This window comes from Agrilus planipennis, unplaced genomic scaffold, assembly GCF_000699045.2.
Source record: "Agrilus planipennis isolate EAB-ADULT unplaced genomic scaffold, Apla_2.0 scaffold127, whole genome shotgun sequence".
Taxonomy (NCBI): Eukaryota; Metazoa; Arthropoda; class Insecta; order Coleoptera; family Buprestidae; genus Agrilus; species Agrilus planipennis.
In genome coordinates, this window is record NW_020442450.1 from 295,834 (window position 1) to 318,196 (window position 22,363).

The window sequence follows — 22,363 nt, forward strand, 5'->3', positions numbered from 1 at the left end:
GTCTATCCCTACAGTTGTACTGTCTTTAATGATGTTGATGGCGTCTTCGATGTATAGATTAAAAAGTAGCGGTGACAGTGTGCATCCCTGTCTGACTCCCTTCCTAATATTTACTTCTCTACGTTGCAGCCCTATCTCTATAACTGCCTGTTGCTCTATATACAAACTAAGTATCACTCTTCAGTCTTTGTAACTCATCCCTACATTTTTAAATGTATTTAACATCTTGTTCCATTTAACATTGTCAAAAGTTTTTTTTATTAATTTACAAATCCTATGAACGCACTCTTTCTTTTTTCTATCGTTTTCTCTATTGTTACCCGTAAATCTAGAATGGCCTCCCGTGTTCCTCTATTTCTTTTAAACCCCAATTGATCTTCCCCTAATAGTTCTTCTGTCCTTTTTTCCATCCTCCTCTGTACAACTCTAGTTAAGATAAATGCAAAATTAGAAGAAGTGGCCGATTTCAGGTAGGTACCTAGGAAGTCAGGACGGAAAGAGTAGTAGGGTTATAAAGCAAAGGATAGCTCAGGTTCGAGTCACCTTCAATAAAAAGAAGTCACTTATATGCTCGCAAACGATTAATTTAGAAATTCGAGAAAGGTTGTTAAAAATGTATGTTTGGAACACGGCGTTGTATGGGTGCTAAACATGGACAGTGGGCGCGGCGGAAAAGAAAAGGTTAGAAGCGTTCGAAATGTGGTGTTACAGAAGAATGATGAGAATACCGTGGATAGAGAAGGTTAGAAATGAAGAGGTATTAGAAAAAGTAGGAGAACAGAGGATTCTATGGAAGTCAATAAGAAATAGGCGAGATAGGTTAGTAGGACACCTCAGGCACGAAGGTCTAGTGAGAGACATATTAGAGGCAGAAATGGGGAGCGGTAGAGGTAGACCTAGATTAGATTACTTTTCGCAAATAGTTAAGGATATGGGTTGTTCTAGTTATAGAGAAATAGGAAGATTAGCTCAGGATAGGAAAGAGTGCAGGTACATGTCCAGCCAGTCTTAGGACTGACGACCTTGTGATGATGATGATGATGATATTAGGATGGTCCTTATTTTGACAATTTTTGAATTTTTGTACTCCCAGAGACTCATTCGAAACAAATGAAAACAATACTCCTTATATTTCGTCCATTATGTTCCATACGGTACTTATACATAGTAGGACCTGTTCGTACGACTTAAATTCAAGTTGTCCTTTATTCATTGACAGCAAATCCTAAACTGTTACGAAAAATAGTTATTTTTTCTCATTTTCTGGCTAGTAACTCGTTCATTCGAGTTAAAAGGGTTTTAAAAAACTGAGTTTTAGATGAGTGATGATGTCCACCATAAGTCAAGGGGTGCCCAGGCACCCTGGGACCTCTTATTGTTGTACCCATGTGTTGTATAGCGTACAAATAACCACATAAACTTAAAAAGGCGGTTATTTCAATATTGCAGACAAACACTTCAATTAATGACCAATTTGAGAAATAATGTTCTGTCCTCACCTCTTCGCATTTTTCGCATTCCTTGGGCGTACAGTGTTCGATACCGCCAAGTTTGCAAATACATTGTGAACAATCTTCCTTTTCAAATACTGTTCCAACTGCATAACTGCAAATACGAAAATATTTTCAAAGCGGGTAATGAACACTTTGAACAATTTTAGTTTTTTGAACTTACGAAAAGTGTCCTACCATACAAGGACACTGCGACCTTTGAACACAATTTTCACCATCCCACCATAAACCCTGTTCACATTTGCATATATCAAGCTCGCTTTCGACATTTGTGACACCGGGACAAGAATCACAATTCTTAACAACAGGTGGAGTTTTGGTTGTTGTTGCTGAAATTGTAAAAGCAATGGATATAGTGATAAGAAAATAAAACAGCATGACATAGTTGAAATTCTGTATGTTTCCCAAGTAATTATCGGTAGATATACATATATAGATATAAATTCACTAAGGAATTATTTTCTGGTCAAAATGATCAAGATTTTCATAGAACGACACGTTTTTATTTTGCGATCTTTATATTACACTTAGTTAGCCTTTTAAATATGTATATGTGTACACCTTTCCTTATAAAGTATTAGATACCCCCTCCTTTTATTTATTTCCTTTAAATAGTACAATCAGGGTTAAAAAACAACAAATAGACACACTAATATACCAAAACATTCTTATTGCTTTTGTTTCATACGTTTTAAAGATAAATAGATTAGAAAAAATATTATGAGTAGCTTTTCCTTTGGATAATGACTCAAAAATAAGTTCCTGAAATTATTTTATAAGTTAACGCTAGTATTAAATTAAAATTACACCAAAGTTGTAAATGGAGACTAAGTTCTTATTAAATAAATTTAATAATTGACCCAGTAAGTCAAAACTAGCACATAAATGATAACAAGTTTTTCAGGAGTTCTGGAATCAGTATTCTTTTATTTAAACAAAAAACAGTTTTCGGATTTTAGGAGAGTATTAAATTTGGATGGTTTATTTATACGTAAAATTAATAGTTTTAGCAATAGAGCGGTCTAAAGTTTAATGCTTGAATCGTTCGTTTTCTGACCGATTTTGGAAATTAATTAATCAAGAATTACGTTCAATTTGAGATTTTTTATATATATATGTTGAAAGATACTTTTAGTTATTCTAGGTTCTCACACTAAATTAATAGCAAAATAACAAAAAAGTATGTTTCGAAAGAAAAATTTTTAGAAAATTACTACCTAGAATACCTACCCCAGACTACCTTAAAATTAGTCTTGACAGAAGCTTAACAAGTCAAAACAATTACAGATGAAGTATTACCTAATTTCGTTGTTTTATTTATAAATTGAAATAATGTTTCACAAAGAACCCACGCTAGATACATAAAATATTATACAAAAATTCCTCAAAATTTAAAAACACCTTGTGTGCTTAATAAATTATAGTGGGATGTAGTAAAAATGATTGGAAAAGCAACTTACGATATGGTTTATAACATCCCAATACTTCAGCTCTCAATTGAATGTTACGATGCCACTTCTCAGGCAGTAATTTGAAGAAACGCGCTTGCAAGGGTAGATCAAAATAGTTAGTTTGTTCTGAATTTTCGTCATAATTTCCGAGAAATTCTTTTTCATTTCGAGAACCATCTAGAATAGCATACCACACCTTCCCGTCGTGCGAAAATTTAATTTTAAACTTTGTCACCCAACCATTGGGACCTCCTTTGCTCACAAAGCCAGTTATGTTACGGGGCTCCAAGAAGTCAAACTGTTCATCAAATAAAATAGAGCAATATTACCTAATCAAAATAAATAAAACAGCACAAAATTGTTTTATGCGTACTTGAACCCATTCCAATGGAGAATTCGTAAGTGGTTGCCAATAAGATACCCCATTCATTTTTAATTGAGTTTTATCATGATCCTTGTTCAATTCTGAACTAACGGAAATTTGTTCATCTGCAATCAAACCATTATCGACTCCCATTACTTCAGTACACAATGGTGGGGGAGGTTTTGTTGACAATTTAGAGAAAACCTAAAATCAAGCCGGTAAATTTTTGTTTTTAGATATTTACAGTTTTCATACGGTTTCGGTTTGTGTCACTGTTGTTGGAGTTTCAGTAGTGATAACTGATTCTTCCCCACATCCAAGTAATTCAACTCTTAATGCAATTGTGTCATGCCATGTGACAGGAAGGATTTTTATTAGTTTTGCCTCAACGGGAACAGGAAACATTTGTTTAACTGCTTCTTTATTATCCGTAGGACCTCTGAATATCTAAAATAAAATTTGTTTATTAACATCTTTCTAAACAATTGGCACTGGTGATTTTACTTTTGGTTGATTATTTTCATCTGTAATATATCGGAAGGTGAAACCATCAGGACTGTAAGTTACTTTATAACTTGTTACAAAGTTATTGTATAATGGGCTTCCTCTAAGTATTATGCCATACACCGGTTCTTGTTTTCCTAGGTCAATTTGTAGATATTGACTTTGATCCGATGATTTAGGAATCCAACTACCTCCTAAAATTATAAGTATTATATTTGCCAGCAAATACCAAATCGCCAGTAAAGTGTAGATACCTGAACCGTCAGTTACTTCATTGTTTAATCTAGCATATTTTGGAGAAAAATATTGGCCTAGTTCACTACTAGCACTAAAAGCCTCATCAGGCAGAGGAGTGTCACCATCAATTAAATTAATGAACCTATAAAAATCAGATATTATTTAACAAAAAAACAAATTACAAACAAACAGATTTTCAACCTGCTTCCATCACATTCGGGTGGTGGAGTTTCTGTATTTTTAATAGTGAACACTTCAGTACCGGTGGATGATATAGTACTACTAGTTTTTAATTCAGGTGTTGTGCCAAATACTGTAGTGCTAGTAGAAGGTGTTGTACTAGTTTCGAATGTACTGGTCATTTCTTTAGTAACACATGCTGACTCGTCACAAGTATAAAAGTTGTCAATACACTGACAAACTGCGCAATCTGACTCTTTAACAACTGTTCCTGGCTAAAAGTAAAATAAAATCATTCTAGAGAAAATAAATGAGAAAATAGGCCAATTTTAGTGATCCGTACCAAATTCATGGTACCCCAATTACAGACACGATGCATAGAAAATTGAAAGGGATAGAATAGGAAAAAAATGGCAAAAATAGCTTTATGTATTTTTGTTTAATTTAATTGATGTGATTGTACCTACAGAGATGTAGAAATCCAATTAAGTACCAAAACTTAGCATCATAATGTGAAGTCAGTTAAAAAGGTTCTTATTTTAAGTTTTACGATAAGACGTTATTTGTTTATTAACATCTTTCAAATCAATAAATTTGTATTTTTTTTTTATTGCTTTTCTCAAGATTTTTTCCAAAATAAGATGTCAAATCTTTTGTTAACATAATTCAGTAATGAAAATACCATTGTATCTTGAATATCGCTGTCCACTCAGCGGCGATAATGTTGGAGAACTTATATCAAAAGGTTTATGTGGCGAGTTAAAAAAAAGTTTAGGACAGTCAAAATTATTGTGACACCATACGTATGTATTATTAAGTGTTTACTTTTATTAAATCGCCACAATTATGTCTATCTACTTAAAACCTCGTACTCAAAATTCTCATTATGTAATATAATATTTTTTAAATAATGTCTAAATAGTCTAAAAAATTAACGGTGCTTTGATTGCCTTCTTATATTATTTAAATGGAAACTAAATCATACCTTCACTGGTTTTCCTTGGTCAGTAACACACATACAGTTTTGCTTTTGAACACACGTCTGATTGCTTGACCATAACATACCATTTGGACAAGAAGATGGTTTAAGTTCCGAAACGCAACCTTTTACACAATCTTCATAATTGTTGCAAAAACCGTTCTGTTTCATTAAATACTTGTAATACATGCACATATTATTGCAGTCTACAGCACAAGAGTCGAACTTCTCGCCAGATGGACATAGTGATCCTTAAATATTTTTTTGTAAATCAGAAATTAAACAAACTGTAGAAAAGGAAGGTCAAAGATCAATAAGAAAACAAGCAAGAAAGTTGTAATACTTCTATTCGAAAAAAAATTATATTTACCTTCGCCGCATTGGGGTTTGATGCTAATAACATTTGCAGCCCAATCGCATACATAGGTTTTTGGATTGTATAAAGTACCAGAACCGCAGCTTTTTTCTACCAGTTCTGCTTGACCAAGCATGTTTGTAACACACTCATAAAACAAGTGACAGTCGGTGGGATGCTCTTGGTTAGGGGTAGTTAAATCACAAGGGGATGCTGTAATTACTGTAGCTACGGTAGTTACTGGTGGAGTAGTTGCGGTGGAAGAAGTTGTTTCTTCTGTAATTTGAAAATCCATTGAAATAATTAAAGACCAAATATTGGACAAAAAAATCGAACGCAATCCGTTATAGCTTCTTAGATTCGTCCACAATATAAAATGGAAAAACTTGCAAAAACGACCACGGCATGTTCTTGGCAACTCAAAAATGTCATAACTTGAAACTTTGAAACATAAATTTTAATTGAAGGAAGATTAGAATCGTGATTTTTCCACAGTTTTGTTCGTCAGCATCAACGAAAGCACTTTTCTCATGTGTTTCGCCTGTAACTGCGATAGACACACCAACAACCAACTGTTGGTCGTGGAGAAATAACTTTTTATAACTATTTTCAAGTACATCGGAGAGTTTAACTTAATTGAAGAGTCAATTCTGATGAGTCAAACGAACCCACTTACATTACCGATAATGAATAGAACATGTGGTATGAGTTACTTAAGAAAAAAAGATTCCCAGATGGCGGACAGTTTTGAAAATAAGTAAACGCAAAGTTAAGGTCTTAATAGAATACTCCTTGGAATGAGGAACAAAAGAAAAAAGAAACCCAAAATTTTCGGCTTAGTTATTAAAGAGCACTAGACTAATGAAGTATGAGGCGTTGAAATTTTTTTTCTTCTAAAAGGGGGGCAATGCGAGGGTCCAGAAAAGTTGAGAACTACTGGCCTAAAAAAAAACAAGGAAACAATTCTACACATGATGGCCTGTCAGCTCAGATAATAATTTATTAGTTGCTTATTATAATCGAAATGTTTACTTATAAACAAATAATACGAACCTAGAATAGTTTAAACCCCTCCACGAAGACGAATTAAAATAAACCGAACCTACATACGTTATTCAGCTCTTAAAGCAAACATTATCCAAGAAAGTAAGTTGCCTTTCCTGTTATACAGAAATTTTGAATTCAAATGGTGGTTGCCACGTTAAGTAACTTGCTTGGGACTAGGGTTTTCACGACATTACATTTGTCTACATAGCTACTATCTCTTCAGAAAATATGTATAATCTTTATATATATATACTCAATGAAATAGAACTTTTAAATATATGTTAACTTACCACATTGGCATTTAACTCGAATTTCAAAGTCTTCACATGGTTTTTCCCCTTCCTTCGATTTGCATACCAGACCTCCTTCTAAACTGCATTCTACATCTAAATCCGTTTCTTTCGGATGTTTGTGGCCCTTGACAGTGCGGCATTCTATGTCCGTCATTTCATTCACAGAACACCTTGCTTTTCCTTTCATTTGATTCTAAAATTTTCGATGTTCAAAATAAATTAATCAAAAGTATTTTATTTATAAAAATTTGAAGCGCTTTACCATCAAAAGTTGTGATGGCAAAGGTTCGATATCGGTAAGTTTCTTTTGGCCAATTTTTGTTTTTCTTGCTGGTATTCTATCCTGATTTAACCATTTTGTCCAACCGTTTACGCATTTAAGACGTTGTTCTTTCTGGGGTTCAGTAGTAGTAGTAGCAGCACATGGATGCCCTTTACAAAACTTTTGACCTCTTGAGCAGAAACATACATGACATTCGTCCTCTTCAATAATATCCCCTTCGTAGTAAATAGCTTCGCCTATTTTCAAACAAACGGGTTTGCAGACGTTTATTGGAACACAATCAAGTGCCGATGAGTTCAAAAAAATATGTCCAGGTGGGCATGGCTTCATCTGACAACCCTCAATGCAAGAACTTTCGGTGCACAATTTGCTCAATTTGCTTTGGACAGGCAGATTATCGCATGTTTCGAGCGGACAAGTAGATATACATGGACTATATTTCGAGCAACGTTGATCGCACTGGATAGCTAATAAAAGTCAATACAAGTATTTGAAAATGAAGTGTTTATTTTTTGAATAAATATTCTGTTTAAAAACGGGATTATTTAAACCAGTGCTAAAGGGCCTTTTAGAAACATTAGGTAATCAAAATATTGCAACTTTTCAACTGTTGTATTTTTGTTTTAGGTTTTATATTTCTTGCATTTTATTTTGTTTGGACATTTTTCGAGTTTCTCTAAACTTTTAATTATGTATGTAACTTAATTGCTACCTATTCCTACTAAGGTCTCGTTTACTTCTCTCGGTTCATTTTGTGGAACATATAATCGTCCTTGTTCCATGTGTTCAATTTTAAGTTAAAAACGTTTTACCAAGAAATAATGGCAATTAAAAGAAACCTTAAGTAAATAACTCACGGCATAATTCCTGACTCCTCCATTTCACTGGAACTCCTTTATTATTACACTCTTGAGCGTAAGCGGCCAGTGCTGTGCATAAACATTCACAATCTCCGCCTTGATCGCATGCACAAGTATCAAAAATGCAACGATTAAGATAGTCGTCTACAGAAACCTCAGAATGACAGGGGGCAAACAAAGAAGACTTTAAAATACTACACTTTTTAACTGCCCAAATTTTCCTGTCCGGCCTTTGTTCACACGTATCCTGTTACATTAGAATACATAAAAAGGCGAAAATCATAAAAAATATTGATTAACAAATACGTACGGTTATTTCTACAGTTTCAGGACAATAAGATTGCAATTTCCAGGAATCCCCGAAAAGCTGAGCCGACACTTCGGTAATACCTCCCGATGGTGTTTGAAAATCGTCATTCTCGTTGTCATTGTAATTACCACATAATCCTTTCACCTGTAGAGTAATTAAAAAATAATATTTATTTCTGACTGAATCCATATTAAAATGTATTGGTTAGTACTTTATCTTTCCACTGTGGGTCCAGTTTAATGTACACTCTCGTTCCCTTGTCCCAAAGTATGACCAAACCCAGTTCCGCAGCTTCTACAATAACAAACAATCCCTTTTGGCGAATAGACATTCTCTTCAGGCCAGTTCCAACAGGAATACTCGATTCTCTTGTCAAAGTAATCTTTTCCATTTGAGATCCGTGACCCACTTTTATGGTAACTGATTTGGAACAAGAAACTCCCAGGGCACCGCAAGGTACATTCTAGAATAAGTACAAAAGTGTAATTAATTAATTGATATAATCGTTATGATCACATTTTTCATACTTGTATGGAAATATCAAATGATTCATCAGTGGTTAAAACTCCTTTTGCCAAAACGTAGTCACATTGTCCCTGGTAATCGTACATTTTTCCATCAAACGTTTTGTAATGAGAATCGCCCCATGTGCTACACTCTGCTGCACATTGACGTTCAGTACATGACCATTTTCCACCCTTGCAAGTGCTGTAATGGAATTTATCCATTGAAAAATATAAGTAAGAATAGTAAGTACAGTGACTCAGTAATCTGAACCAAATGAATCACGAACGGTACGTATTATCGAAAAATGAGTACTTTTGGCAAGTATGAATATTCATATTTTATTTGTGAAGCACATACCTACATGAGTATATACAACATACGTATACCTGCATGTGTTCTTGCAGTTTGTGTAGTGTAGTATTTAGAACTAAAATCGACCTTTATTCGTTATTCAATTTCAACCAAGTCAAGTATGGACCGCTTGTGTTAAGATAAGAAGTATTTAAGGAAATATTATACCAAGTGTTGCAGTCACTCTGAACGATTGCATTCTCTCCATAACTTCGTCCACCGTGATGACAAGGACACTCAGTAGGCTGTACGCATTCGTTACTGTGACTATCCAGCACATATCCTTCTTTACACTGACATCCAGGATGGCATTCGGAACTAGTGGCATATTCAATGGAATGCATGTTCTGAAAAATAAAAGATTCTCCTGGATTATTTGTTGTTTACTTAAACAGATACGTTTTACTTTGCACGTTGTGGGCCTTTCTGATTCACAAGTGGTAAATTCCCAATTTTTAGAAGAATCGCACATCGTTTTCAAATCACCTGCGTTAGGATATTTCTTCACTTCTTCTTCTGTTGCTGGTTGACAACTCCATTGAGCATTTAAACAAGTACTAAAAGAAATAAATAGAAACTATTAAAATGATAATGGTACATAAGACTCATTTTTGGCCTGCTGTCCTCCAGTTTTTAAATGTTATTAGTTTTTTGAACTTCTTTATTTATTAAAAAGAAAATTAAAGAAACGCACAAATTATTATATAATAATGAAAATAATATAAAATAAAATAATGAGTAATAAAAGATATTTTTCTTAATACATTTATTAATTTGGTATAAATCCGNTTCTTAATACATTTATTAATTTGGTATAAATCCGACCTTAAATAGTATACTATTGGATTTGCCCGAATTATTATAATTTGCAGATAATAATCTTGCTCCTGATTTTATATAAAAATTATTTATGATACCCTTAAAAAATTGTACCAAAATGAACATTTTAATATATCTAGGTATCTGATTCAAATTCCAGTTTTTCCCTTTCATAAATATTAGTATAAGAATGCATATAAGTAAAAATGAGGAAAAACTCCCATTCCCTTATCTTAAATTTTTATAATTTTTTAATACACTTCCTATAAAAGAATATTGAAATGCAGGGGATGTGAAAGTTGAGTTAGGTCTGATATAAAAATAAGAGACGAAAAACTAGAAGAAGTTGCAGATTTTCGATATTTAGGGAGTCAGATAACTTAAGATGGAAAAAGTGTTAGAGGTATAAAACGAAGAATAGCGCAAGGTCGGATCTCTTTTAACAAAATAAAATTACTTTTATGTTCGAAATCGCTTAATGTAGAAATTACAATAAGATTATGAAAAGTGTTTGGAGAACAGTTTGAGAGTCGAAATATAATAAGAAGATGTTAAAAATACCGAGGACAGAAAAGGTTAAAAATGAGGAGATTACTTTAAGAGTCCCATAATTGCAATGAAAAAGTTTAATTTCAAACATGTAGCATTTTTTATGAAAACCGTGAAGATAAAACTTAACCAGTAACAGAACATCTCGTTTTTTCTCTTACCATAACTCTAGACCTTTGCTAGCAGGTCTAACTTCCTTGTATCCTGCTCGGAATTCTAGTCCTTCATGTTGACAGCTGCACTGCCCAATTGGAATACATTCTCCGTATTCATCTAAGGCTTCCCCTTCGGGACAGTTGCACCCTTCAATGCACAAACGATCACAGTCGGGATGAAGGGAAACATCCGAACACGTTCTAGTACATGAGTTTCCGCATATTTGGTATTTTTGTCCACCAGTACAACGAATTCCGCACTCTCGAACATTATTTCTCCAATCTACTTTTATTCCTTTCAATGCACACTCTTGGGCATAAGCTGATATCATGGGACATAAACAACTGGATAACTAGGAAATAAAAACAAATCATTGATACTAACAATAAGTACTCGCTTGGCAGAATTTAATTGAAATTAATACTGAATACCTCTTTAGTTTCGCAGGCACAAACATCATACATACAATCTTGGTAAAAAGGTTCAGGATCAACATACCAATGACAATCTGCAAATAAAAAAAGGTTACGCCAGGGATTCTGTTAAAAAAATTACTTCTTACAAAAAGATAATATATAAGTAAATTTTGAAAATCTTATTTAACGCCTAAGAAGCTACAGATATACTAGGTCTTAAACAAAACGAAATTAGGAAGTGTAAGGCAGCTAAAGAACAGTGGATTGATAGGATGTGTAAAGAAGATAATATAAGAAACGAGGCAGTGGTCATTTTGATAGAAAATGAGGAAAAGGCAGATAGGTGGAAAGAATATTTGGAGAACTTATACGCAGGCCCTGAGTTAGGAGATATATTAGAGAAGGAAGATAGTGTGGAAATAGATGAGCTTGGTTATCCCATAATGAGAGAAGAGTTCGATGTAGCATTAAAAAAATTAAAGAATAATAAGGCGCCAGGTGTAGATGGGATACAGCGGGAAATTCTAAAACATGCAGGACAAGAGATCGTATGTTTAAGCTAGTTAGTCACATTTACGAAACGGGGAAAGTCCCAGAGGATTATAAACGGAACGTAGTAGTATAACATTACCTAAGAAGAGGGGCGCGGATAGGTGCGAGACATTTCCAACAATTAACTTCCCATGCGTCAAAAATCTTAACTAGAATTGTACAGAGGAGGATTGAAAAAAGGGCGGAAGAACTATTAGGGGAAGATCAATTTGAGTTTAGAGAAAACGATAGACAAGATGTTAAATATACTTAAAAATGTAGGGATGAGTTACAAAGATAGAAGAGTGATACACAGTTTGTATAAAGAGCAACAGGCACTTATAGAGCTAGGGAGGCAACGTAGAGAAGTAAATATTAGGAAGGGAGTCAGGCAGGGATGCACATTGTCACCGCTACTTTTTAATCTATACATCGAAGACGCCATAAACATCATTAAAGACAGTACAACTGTAGGGATAGATGTGCAAGGGCAAAAGATTAGTATGTTTAGATTTGCAGATGATATAGCAGTATTAGCACCTAGCCAGGAGGACCTACAGATAGCTTTAAATAAAATGGAAGCGGTACTGACAGATCAGTACTGTATGAATATAAATAAAAGTAAAACTAAAGTAGGGAAAGAGCGAATATAAAGATAGGAGACGAAAAATTAGAAGAAGTGGCTGATTTTAGATATCTAGGAAGTCAGATAAGTCAGGACGGAATGAGTAGTAGGGATATAAAGCAGAGGATAGCGCAGGGTCGTGTCGCCTTTAATAAAAAGAAGTCACTTCTATGCTCGCGAACGGTTAATTTAGAAATTCGAAAAAGGTTGTTAAAGGTGTATGTTTGGAGCACGGCGTTGTACGGGTGCGAAACATGGACAGTGGGAGCGGCGGAAAAGAAAAGGTTAGAAGCGTTCGAAATGTGGTGTTATAGGCGGATGATGAGGATATCGTGGGTAGAAAAGGTTAGAAATGAAGAGGTATTGGAAAGAATAGGAGAACAGAGGACTCTATGGAAGTCAATAAAAAATAGGCGAGATAGGTTGGTAGGACACCTTCTCAGGCATGAAGGTCTAGTCAGAGACATATTAGAGGCAGAAACAGGAGTTAGGAGGGGTAGAGGTAGACCTAGATTAGATTACTGTTCGCAAATAGTTAAGGATGTGGGCTGTTCTAGTTTTAGGGAAATGCGAAGTTTAGCTCAGGATAGGAAAGAGTGGAGGTACGTGTCCAACCAGTCATAGGACTGACGACCTTATAATAATGAAGAACCTAGGCTTCTATTTAATATCAAACGCGGCAGGTATTTTCCTACTACCTTCTCAAAATTGTGTTTAAAAAGTTAATACTACCTTCAAACTCTTTAGACTTAATTATGCTGCAATGTTGTTCAGCAGTCGCCTTATTTTGAATATTTGCCTCGCAAGGATGAGATACCAGTTTTTCTGTGACGTCAGTACATTTTTCAGCTGTTTTCCATTTATTCGCAAAGGCTCCTGGCGTTTTCTCAATGTCCCCCTCGGGAGTGAGAAAGTCGTCTTTTTGATTATCAGTGAAGGTTCCACAAAGACCCTTAACATCACATCAATGTAACTAGTTGTAAATTTACTTATTCACATATTTTTTAATTATTACCCCTGTTTGGCGTTTAAAAATTGCTGGAAGATCCACGTATACCCTAGACAGTCCATCCCACCACACTTCCACTTTCTCAGGAAGCTCAACTAAAAAATTTCACAAATTTATGGATAGAACAGGTGTAAATGAAAGAGGTAAGTTTGAAATTCTATTGAATGTTTCGTTACATTTATTGCAGCTTCCGCAGCAATTAATTTCTGCTCATTTCTTTCATCTAATAGAGTTCAAGTAACTTAAGTTGATAGGTTAACAAACTTCTTATGATTGTATTCCATCAATAAATAAAATGAAAATTCTTTAAAGAGACAATAGTCTAATAACTTAACATCTTTAGATGTTTCTATCATATTGTCTGAGAATTTAGATTTAATTTTTCATTATCAGTCATCATCTTAATTTGTAATTATTTTATTAGTAATTTTGAGAACAACTTTTGAATTAGGTGACTACGTTACTTTATTTTTAAAGAATTTCCATCTTTATTTAATACATTATAATCTCATTTTACTGTAGACGAGAATATTTAATTATAAACATTTTTTTGACCAAGTAAGTATATTTTTTTTAAATATATGACAAAAGGAATGAACAGAAAGGAGTAGGTCTGAAACTGTTGAAGAAACTGCCATAAAAAATAAAATTCTACCCGTTCCCCTTCTCCCTATAAAGTACTTTGAAATCTACCACAATATTAAGTAAACACGTTAACTTGCCGAGTAAGAAAATCGAAGATACACTTCTTATATTAACATCAGCTATTTTGTAAGGGATTCGAGTTATTTCTTGGCCGTTAACAGTTACTTGGTGATTTTGTTTAAGTTTAATGGTTTGATCTGAGATCCTGATGGTAACGGTTTTTGTACATGACGGTAAACCGGAAGTTACAGCTGAAGGAAGATTCATAGCCTGGAAGTAGTAAAGAAATTTTTATTAAGCAATGTAAATTGACTCAGCAGAGGTTTCATATTTTTTTTACTTGCGAAATAGCCCCGCTGCATGGTACATTTTCAGCTTCTATAGAAAAGTTAGTGTGTTTCACCAGATAGTATGAGCATTGTCCCATAAAGTCGTAGCGTTTTCCATCGAACGTTATGTAATGTGGATCTCCTAGAGCTGAACATCTTCCTCCACAGGCTACCTTTTAATATAAAATAATACAGTTATACAAAAATTCGGTTCAAAATTAACACATTACAAACTAACTTGAGTGCAAACCCATTTTCCACTTAAACAGGTGCAAGTGTTACAATCTTTAGGAACAGAAGAGCCTGGTGGAAAATCTTTTCCTCGCAAGCGGCAGGGACAATTTTCTTTTATAATGCATTCTGAATTGTGCAAAACTGTTCCTTGGGGACAGTAGCAGCCTTCTTCGCATGTTCCATCTTCATTAGATTTTTCGTGTACGTCCCCGCACACTTCTTGACCTTCTGGAGGTGCGCAAGGCATGTAAACTCTGTTTCCAGAACATTGCATAGCTGAAAATAATTTTATGTTAACTGGTTATATTAATTATAAGTGATTATTATCACTTTTTNGATTACTGTTCGCAAATAGTTAAGGATGTGGGCTGTTCTAGTTTTAGGGAAATGCGAAGTTTAGCTCAGGATAGGAAAGAGTGGAGGTACGTGTCCAACCAGTCATAGGACTGACGACCTTATAATAATGAAGAACCTAGGCTTCTATTTAATATCAAACGCGGCAGGTATTTTCCTACTACCTTCTCAAAATTGTGTTTAAAAAGTTAATACTACCTTCAAACTCTTTAGACTTAATTATGCTGCAATGTTGTTCAGCAGTCGCCTTATTTTGAATATTTGCCTCGCAAGGATGAGATACCAGTTTTTCTGTGACGTCAGTACATTTTTCAGCTGTTTTCCATTTATTCGCAAAGGCTCCTGGCGTTTTCTCAATGTCCCCCTCGGGAGTGAGAAAGTCGTCTTTTTGATTATCAGTGAAGGTTCCACAAAGACCCTTAACATCACATCAATGTAACTAGTTGTAAATTTACTTATTCACATATTTTTTAATTATTACCCCTGTTTGGCGTTTAAAAATTGCTGGAAGATCCACGTATACCCTAGACAGTCCATCCCACCACACTTCCACTTTCTCAGGAAGCTCAACTAAAAAATTTCACAAATTTATGGATAGAACAGGTGTAAATGAAAGAGGTAAGTTTGAAATTCTATTGAATGTTTCGTTACATTTATTGCAGCTTCCGCAGCAATTAATTTCTGCTCATTTCTTTCATCTAATAGAGTTCAAGTAACTTAAGTTGATAGGTTAACAAACTTCTTATGATTGTATTCCATCAATAAATAAAATGAAAATTCTTTAAAGAGACAATAGTCTAATAACTTAACATCTTTAGATGTTTCTATCATATTGTCTGAGAATTTAGATTTAATTTTTCATTATCAGTCATCATCTTAATTTGTAATTATTTTATTAGTAATTTTGAGAACAACTTTTGAATTAGGTGACTACACATTGGCATTTAACTCGAATTTCAAAGTCTTCACATGGTTTTTCCCCTTCCTTCGATTTGCATACCAGACCTCCTTCTAAACTGCATTCTACATCTAAATCCGTTTCTTTCGGATGTTTGTGGCCCTTGACAGTGCGGCATTCTATGTCCGTCATTTCATTCACAGAACACCTTGCTTTTCCTTTCATTTGATTCTAAAATTTTCGATGTTCAAAATAAATTAATCAAAAGTATTTTATTTATAAAAATTTGAAGCGCTTTACCATCAAAAGTTGTGATGGCAAAGGTTCGATATCGGTAAGTTTCTTTTGGCCAATTTTTGTTTTTCTTGCTGGTATTCTATCCTGATTTAACCATTTTGTCCAACCGTTTACGCATTTAAGACGTTGTTCTTTCTGGGGTTCAGTAGTAGTAGTAGCAGCACATGGATGCCCTTTACAAAACTTTTGACCTCTTGAGCAGAAACATACATGACATTCGTCCTCTTCAATAATATCCCCTTCGTAGTAAATAGCTTCGCCTATTTTCAAACAAACGGGTTTGCAGACGTTTATTGGAACACAATCAAGTGCCGATGAGTTCAAAAAAATATGTCCAGGTGGGCATGGCTTCATCTGACAACCCTCAATGCAAGAACTTTCGGTGCACAATTTGCTCAATTTGCTTTGGACAGGCAGATTATCGCATGTTTCGAGCGGACAAGTAGATATACATGGACTATATTTCGAGCAACGTTGATCGCACTGGATAGCTAATAAAAGTCAATACAAGTATTTGAAAATGAAGTGTTTATTTTTTGAATAAATATTCTGTTTAAAAACGGGATTATTTAAACCAGTGCTAAAGGGCCTTTTAGAAACATTAGGTAATCAAAATATTGCAACTTTTCAACTGTTGTATTTTTGTTTTAGGTTTTATATTTCTTGCATTTTATTTTGTTTGGACATTTTTCGAGTTTCTCTAAACTTTTAATTATGTATGTAACTTAATTGCTACCTATTCCTACTAAGGTCTCGTTTACTTCTCTCGGTTCATTTTGTGGAACATATAATCGTCCTTGTTCCATGTGTTCAATTTTAAGTTAAAAACGTTTTACCAAGAAATAATGGCAATTAAAAGAAACCTTAAGTAAATAACTCACGGCATAATTCCTGACTCCTCCATTTCACTGGAACTCCTTTATTATTACACTCTTGAGCGTAAGCGGCCAGTGCTGTGCATAAACATTCNAAAAAAATAAAAGAACAGAAAGTACAATGAAAATCAATAAGAAATATGCGTGATAGGTTCTCAGACATGAAAGGCTAGTTAGAGACACATTAGAAGCAGACACATTAGTTAAGAGGGGTAGGGGTAAACTTAAATTAGATTACTACTGTAATGATGATCATACTATCGTTAACTATTTGTAAATTTTCTGACAGCTACGTGCAGGTTTCACTATTGTAGAAGTTGAATATAATAAGGGGTGATGTTTAGCTGCAATATTAACAGTGAAATTACTTAAACCTTAAACTCTCTTTATCGAAACTGACATGTACACAAATTAAAGATATCTCCTAGTTAACAGTAATGGTAAAATGCTAATAGTGTTATATTGAAAAATGTATGTTTTGTTCATAGTAAACTTATCCACCGCCCTTTAAATCCGGTAATAATTTTAATTTGTAACGCTTACTTATCAAACCCTACCTACAGCATTAAGCATTTTTACAAGTCTTATAACTTATAAAGACAAAGATGCTGTACTTGAAGGCACTTTTGGACCACCCTATATATTATTATAAAATGATTGTTGTCATTATCGCTATCATTATTTTTATTTATCATTATTTCATTATTGTAACATCACAACACTGACGTGAGATCTTGTAGTAATACTTACGACAAAACTCCTGGTCTCTCCACTTGGTTAAGGTGGTGACGCCTTTATGTGCACATTCTCGAACGTATACATTGAGAGTCTGACACGCACATTTTTCTGGAAAATCCTCACAATTACAATAATCCCATCGGCACGCGTCCAACAGCATAAACACGTCCATAACAGAATGGCATACTTTAAAACGGTTATCGGAGAGTAATTTTTGACAAAAATCCATTGCTTTATGTCCTTCAGAGTTTTTATCGTTATTATCCTGACAAGCATGCTCTTCTTTGGGGATGTTGTTACACGTTGCTTAAATAATGAAAGAGATGAATATACATATATTGAAAAGCAAGTTGAATTTTGTTAATTTACCTTGAACGTTATCTACTTGCCAACTGGTGGCAAGAGTTACCACACTTTTAGGTACCAGTCCGCTCTTGGCTATCATATCATTGTGAGGATTACCATCGATCCTACCGCAAAGACCTTCTGTACGATTCCACATATTTTCTTTAACTTCTACTTGAACCAATTGCTAAAATAATACAAGAAAGATGTTTACCATACAGTTAATTTTGGTTATACCGAAAGCAGATACAAACATTATTTAGCTTAATCTAAATATCTTTAAATGCTTTGAGTATTAAGAAAATCTACTTCATTTAGATCCTTTTTATCAAACTCGAGTAAGCGTGTATTAAGTAATTATTTTTATATTTTTGGTATGTACCTGTCCATCCCATTTAATTGTAACACCCACAGGATCAATTATAACTACGAAATAATGAGCTGACATTTCAGCCCTAATTCCTGCCAAACGTGCAGGAATTGGAAAAATCTTTTTCGGAGATGCAAAAACCGGAACTCCATTTTCTATAAATACAAAAAATGATGCGTATAAATAAGTTACCTTGCTGTCTTGTACCCACTTTTTGTAAGAATGTATTCCTTGTCTTGGAGATAAATGTGAACAATTCTATAACATTCTTTATTTATTTCACATTCTTTGTTATTTTTTACAATTACACTGAATGTGTGGTCTTCTAAATCGCGAACCAGAACATGTGCACAAGAGGATTCAAAACTAAAACGCATAATTAAAAAGAAAACTTAAATATTATTGACCATTTATTGTAAAAATAAACCTGAAAACTTTTCCATCGAATGTTTTAAAATGCGTTCCACCCCATGTGAAGCAAATGCCTGGCTCCGGTTTCTTAGTTTCAACAACTGAATATTCACCACTAACAGAATTTGGATTTTGAATAAACTGAATATTGTTGACTAACTTTTCTGGTGGAGGATTTGGCTGTAAGGAATAATTTTAAAAGATAAAAATAAACATTATTGTATCTGAAAATTACCACTGGAAAGTGAATTTCTGGAATGAAAGTATTTTGAGAATCGAAACTAATTTTGCCTGTTCCTTCAATCTGTTGACCTTCCATAAATGCTCCACCAAATGAAAATGAAGAATTGAACTCATTATAGTACATATTATTGCCATGAATAGGTATTAAATGCCCTATAAACAATGAAAAAGTATTGAAAAGTTTTCATGTAATAGGACCGTAAACTATATTACCATAAACACACTGCGGAATTGGAAACGGGACAAATGTCCCTGTGTCGTAACTACACGTATAAATTGAAGCTGGAGGAAATTCAAAATCTACGCCTTCAGGACACGACAAAACACAACTGAAAAATTCTCCCGTGATAGAACAATTGTACCCTCCGTTAAACTGGAGTTTTGTTGATGTACAAGCATCCGCTCCTAATTTTTGACAAAATTAATATTTTTGGCAAGTGGTTAAAGATAAACAATATTTTAAAAATAAATTACTTAAGTTTATAACATACTGTATTGGCATTGTGGCCCCCTATACTCCTGTGGACATTGGCAGACATTGAAAGACAAACAATTACCGCCGTTTTGGCAAGGTGGAGAACAAATAGCTAAAGATATAAAGAATACCAGTAGTACTACTACAATAATACTAAAATAATATGTCTTTTACGTTCGCAATCAGGAACAGTAACCCAATCTTGTCGTGTCGGCATCCACATTCCGTTTTCGCACATTAAGTTAGTTATTTGGGATCCATCGGGAAATTGATGCCCTTCCAAACAGGCGATGATACAAGATCTGTAAAATGATTATCACATTAAATGCGCCTGCCTGAATTAATCCTCATTTGAATATACGCACTTCGATGTGCAAGTTCTTCTAGAATTAATAGACATCGGGGGTTGATTTAAACAAGGAATGTTCTGAAATTGACATTGAGGACCGGAATAGTTCTCAGGGCAGTTACATTCATTAGGTGCTGTGCATATACCGTTGTTAATACAAGGTGGCATACAAATAGCTAAAATTTAGGAAATATTATACGAAAACTTTCCAAAAATCGCAAAAATAGTATTTTACGTTCGCAAGCTGGTATGGTACTCCATTCGGTTCCTTCAATTTCCCATTCTCCATCTCGACAAGTAATATAAAGTTGAATTTCGCCATTTGGAAATTGATAGTTCGGTATGCAATTAGCTTTACAACCATTATATACCGAACACTTAATTCCTGCATTCATTGGAGCAGTCGGAATATCCTTGCATCCTTAATATTTTAAAAATAATTTAAATTATGCACTTATCGTGTTCAGTTAAACACAGGAAACAATTAAGCAAACGATAAACCACCTATGTACTAAAAACCGCACTAATTAACCGGTTCTATTTAAAACAGTTCGTTTAACTAGAATATTTTGCATTAAAAACTTGAGGTATTTGTTACTTTTTCGTAATTCTCAATATAAATCTATATAAAAACAAAGGCTTTCACAGCCGGAATCCTTAACACAACTTAAGATACTAGCTGAGGGGCTATGGTAGAAATGGGCGAATGCAAAAAGCTCGTTTTGAATTAATTACAGCTTAAAATATATTAGCTTTGGGGGTAGATCATTCTTGTAAAAGCAATTTAATAAAAGGTATCCAAAAAAAGTAAAGAAAATTAGGTCATTCCATTTCCATTTCAAATAACAGTGTAATGGCGCACTACATACTGAATATCATTTTATATTGTCTTTTTGGTACGCAAATTACGGAAATGATGTCAATTTTGGCGTAAAATGGTAGCATTAAAAATTATTAGCTTCTAAAAATTGATTTCTCACGCAGAGAGTTCATAGGAATTATTTGTTCTGTATATTATTATGAACAAAAATATATATATACAAATTCTGACCTATATTTGCTAATTTGCTTGCAAATACCTGACACCTGGACGAAAATTAATTGAGTCCTTCCATCGATTCATTCGAAATTTTATGTAGAGAAGGTTACCGGATCTTCTAACTACAAATATAACATTGATTTTCCCAAAAACAAACGGCGGAAAGGATTTTAATTTTTGTGTGTTAATAAATGTGTCGGAAGCCGGAATTTGCATTAAGTACCTACTTTTATTTAGAATATTAAGATTCCATATACATTCTATTTTTGTTCATAGTGATATGCCAAACAAATAATTACACTAAATTTTTTATGTATAAAATCAATTTTTAGTTGTATAATGTTAATAATCCCCTGTTTATAAAATTGGACTGTTTATAACATTGCGACGCAATAGCAACATTTGCTATTAATGCAGATAATGGAAAAGTGGTTACATTTTTTATTAAACGTAACGTGCTTTAACATTTTTATAAACAACATATTCACGTGCAATGTCAATTTGCAATTCCAGAATGGCATGAACTATAAACAATTAGTTCATCAAAATGGTGTATTTTCAGTCATTTTCGCTTACATAACTCTGTAAATAGTGAAAGTTACAAAAGGTTAATTGAATGATCTTTTTTGCACATTAATAAGATGAACTTAACTTTTATTTACAATTTGTGTGAAAACTTTAGTCCTTTTGAATTTATGATGTGATAAACAATAACTTTTTTTACATCAAAATGGACCTCATTAAAAATAATGTATGCCCAACTGTATCCAGTAAATGCAATTTTTATGTAAAAAAAAGTACAAATACCACAAAAGTCATAATTTTTATTGGCTGTACTCAAAATCAGAAAATTTACTTACCCCCCCTGTATTCAATACTGGTTGGAAATGAATGGGAAATCCCCGACGATGTTTTTGTAAATGTTTTAACTCCACTAAAATAATTATATAATAAATAAAACCGGAAACATTTAATAACTAAGGCAGTTAACGTTACCCAGAACTTGAATGGGATTGATAAGAGGATTTTACAGTTCCATGTAAATCTTGCAAGAACATGGGAGACTGCATGTACTGATAAGGCCCAGGATTTAGATATGCCTTACTACAAATTTATTTAGAGTAAAAAACAGTACTTAAAGCATCGTAGTTACTTTAAATTGCATTAACGTCTAGTTAAAATTGTTTTACTAAAAAAATCAATAAAGCTTTACACTTGATGGTAATATTTCCTCCATACACGTTTTTTATTAAATGCCAAGTAATCAAGTGCAAAGTAGTCATACTTTCAAAAATTAAAGTTCTTATATATTTTGAGCGAATTGAAACCTTTTGCAATCTTATGTGTAATGTTAGATGATATATTGCATGTAAATAGAAAATGCAACTTTTTAAATTTTACATTTATATTTTTACATCTATTCT

General features: G+C 33.7%; 1 protein-coding gene across 1 annotated transcript in view; it reads right to left on the bottom strand.

The window, feature by feature from the left end:
• Positions 1-22,363, bottom strand: part of LOC108736468 (hemocytin) — a 33,230-nt gene that overhangs the window by 10,197 nt on the left and 670 nt on the right. Inside the window, exons 2-39 of the mRNA XM_025980500.1 lie at positions 21,936-22,043; positions 21,800-21,873; positions 20,136-20,321; positions 19,917-20,076; positions 19,726-19,853; positions 19,568-19,663; positions 19,290-19,481; positions 19,069-19,229; positions 18,850-19,013; positions 18,634-18,788; positions 18,435-18,577; positions 18,077-18,239; positions 17,720-18,013; positions 14,550-14,821; positions 14,323-14,484; positions 14,060-14,252; positions 13,344-13,432; positions 13,061-13,280; positions 11,188-11,264; positions 10,762-11,108; positions 9,639-9,789; positions 9,401-9,579; positions 8,902-9,082; positions 8,586-8,837; positions 8,375-8,518; positions 8,062-8,311; positions 7,184-7,671; positions 6,919-7,114; positions 5,597-5,857; positions 5,233-5,477; positions 4,269-4,522; positions 4,085-4,209; positions 3,831-4,024; positions 3,582-3,773; positions 3,336-3,530; positions 2,972-3,260; positions 1,675-1,840; positions 1,500-1,605 (exon numbers count right to left, since the gene is read on the bottom strand). Of these exons, the coding sequence (XP_025836285.1) occupies positions 1,500-1,605; positions 1,675-1,840; positions 2,972-3,260; positions 3,336-3,530; positions 3,582-3,773; positions 3,831-4,024; positions 4,085-4,209; positions 4,269-4,522; positions 5,233-5,477; positions 5,597-5,857; positions 6,919-7,114; positions 7,184-7,671; positions 8,062-8,311; positions 8,375-8,518; positions 8,586-8,837; positions 8,902-9,082; positions 9,401-9,579; positions 9,639-9,789; positions 10,762-11,108; positions 11,188-11,264; positions 13,061-13,280; positions 13,344-13,432; positions 14,060-14,252; positions 14,323-14,484; positions 14,550-14,821; positions 17,720-18,013; positions 18,077-18,239; positions 18,435-18,577; positions 18,634-18,788; positions 18,850-19,013; positions 19,069-19,229; positions 19,290-19,481; positions 19,568-19,663; positions 19,726-19,853; positions 19,917-20,076; positions 20,136-20,321; positions 21,800-21,873; positions 21,936-22,043 (7,252 nt within the window). The remainder of the gene's footprint in view (positions 1-1,499; positions 1,606-1,674; positions 1,841-2,971; positions 3,261-3,335; positions 3,531-3,581; positions 3,774-3,830; positions 4,025-4,084; positions 4,210-4,268; positions 4,523-5,232; positions 5,478-5,596; positions 5,858-6,918; positions 7,115-7,183; positions 7,672-8,061; positions 8,312-8,374; positions 8,519-8,585; positions 8,838-8,901; positions 9,083-9,400; positions 9,580-9,638; positions 9,790-10,761; positions 11,109-11,187; positions 11,265-13,060; positions 13,281-13,343; positions 13,433-14,059; positions 14,253-14,322; positions 14,485-14,549; positions 14,822-17,719; positions 18,014-18,076; positions 18,240-18,434; positions 18,578-18,633; positions 18,789-18,849; positions 19,014-19,068; positions 19,230-19,289; positions 19,482-19,567; positions 19,664-19,725; positions 19,854-19,916; positions 20,077-20,135; positions 20,322-21,799; positions 21,874-21,935; positions 22,044-22,363) is intronic.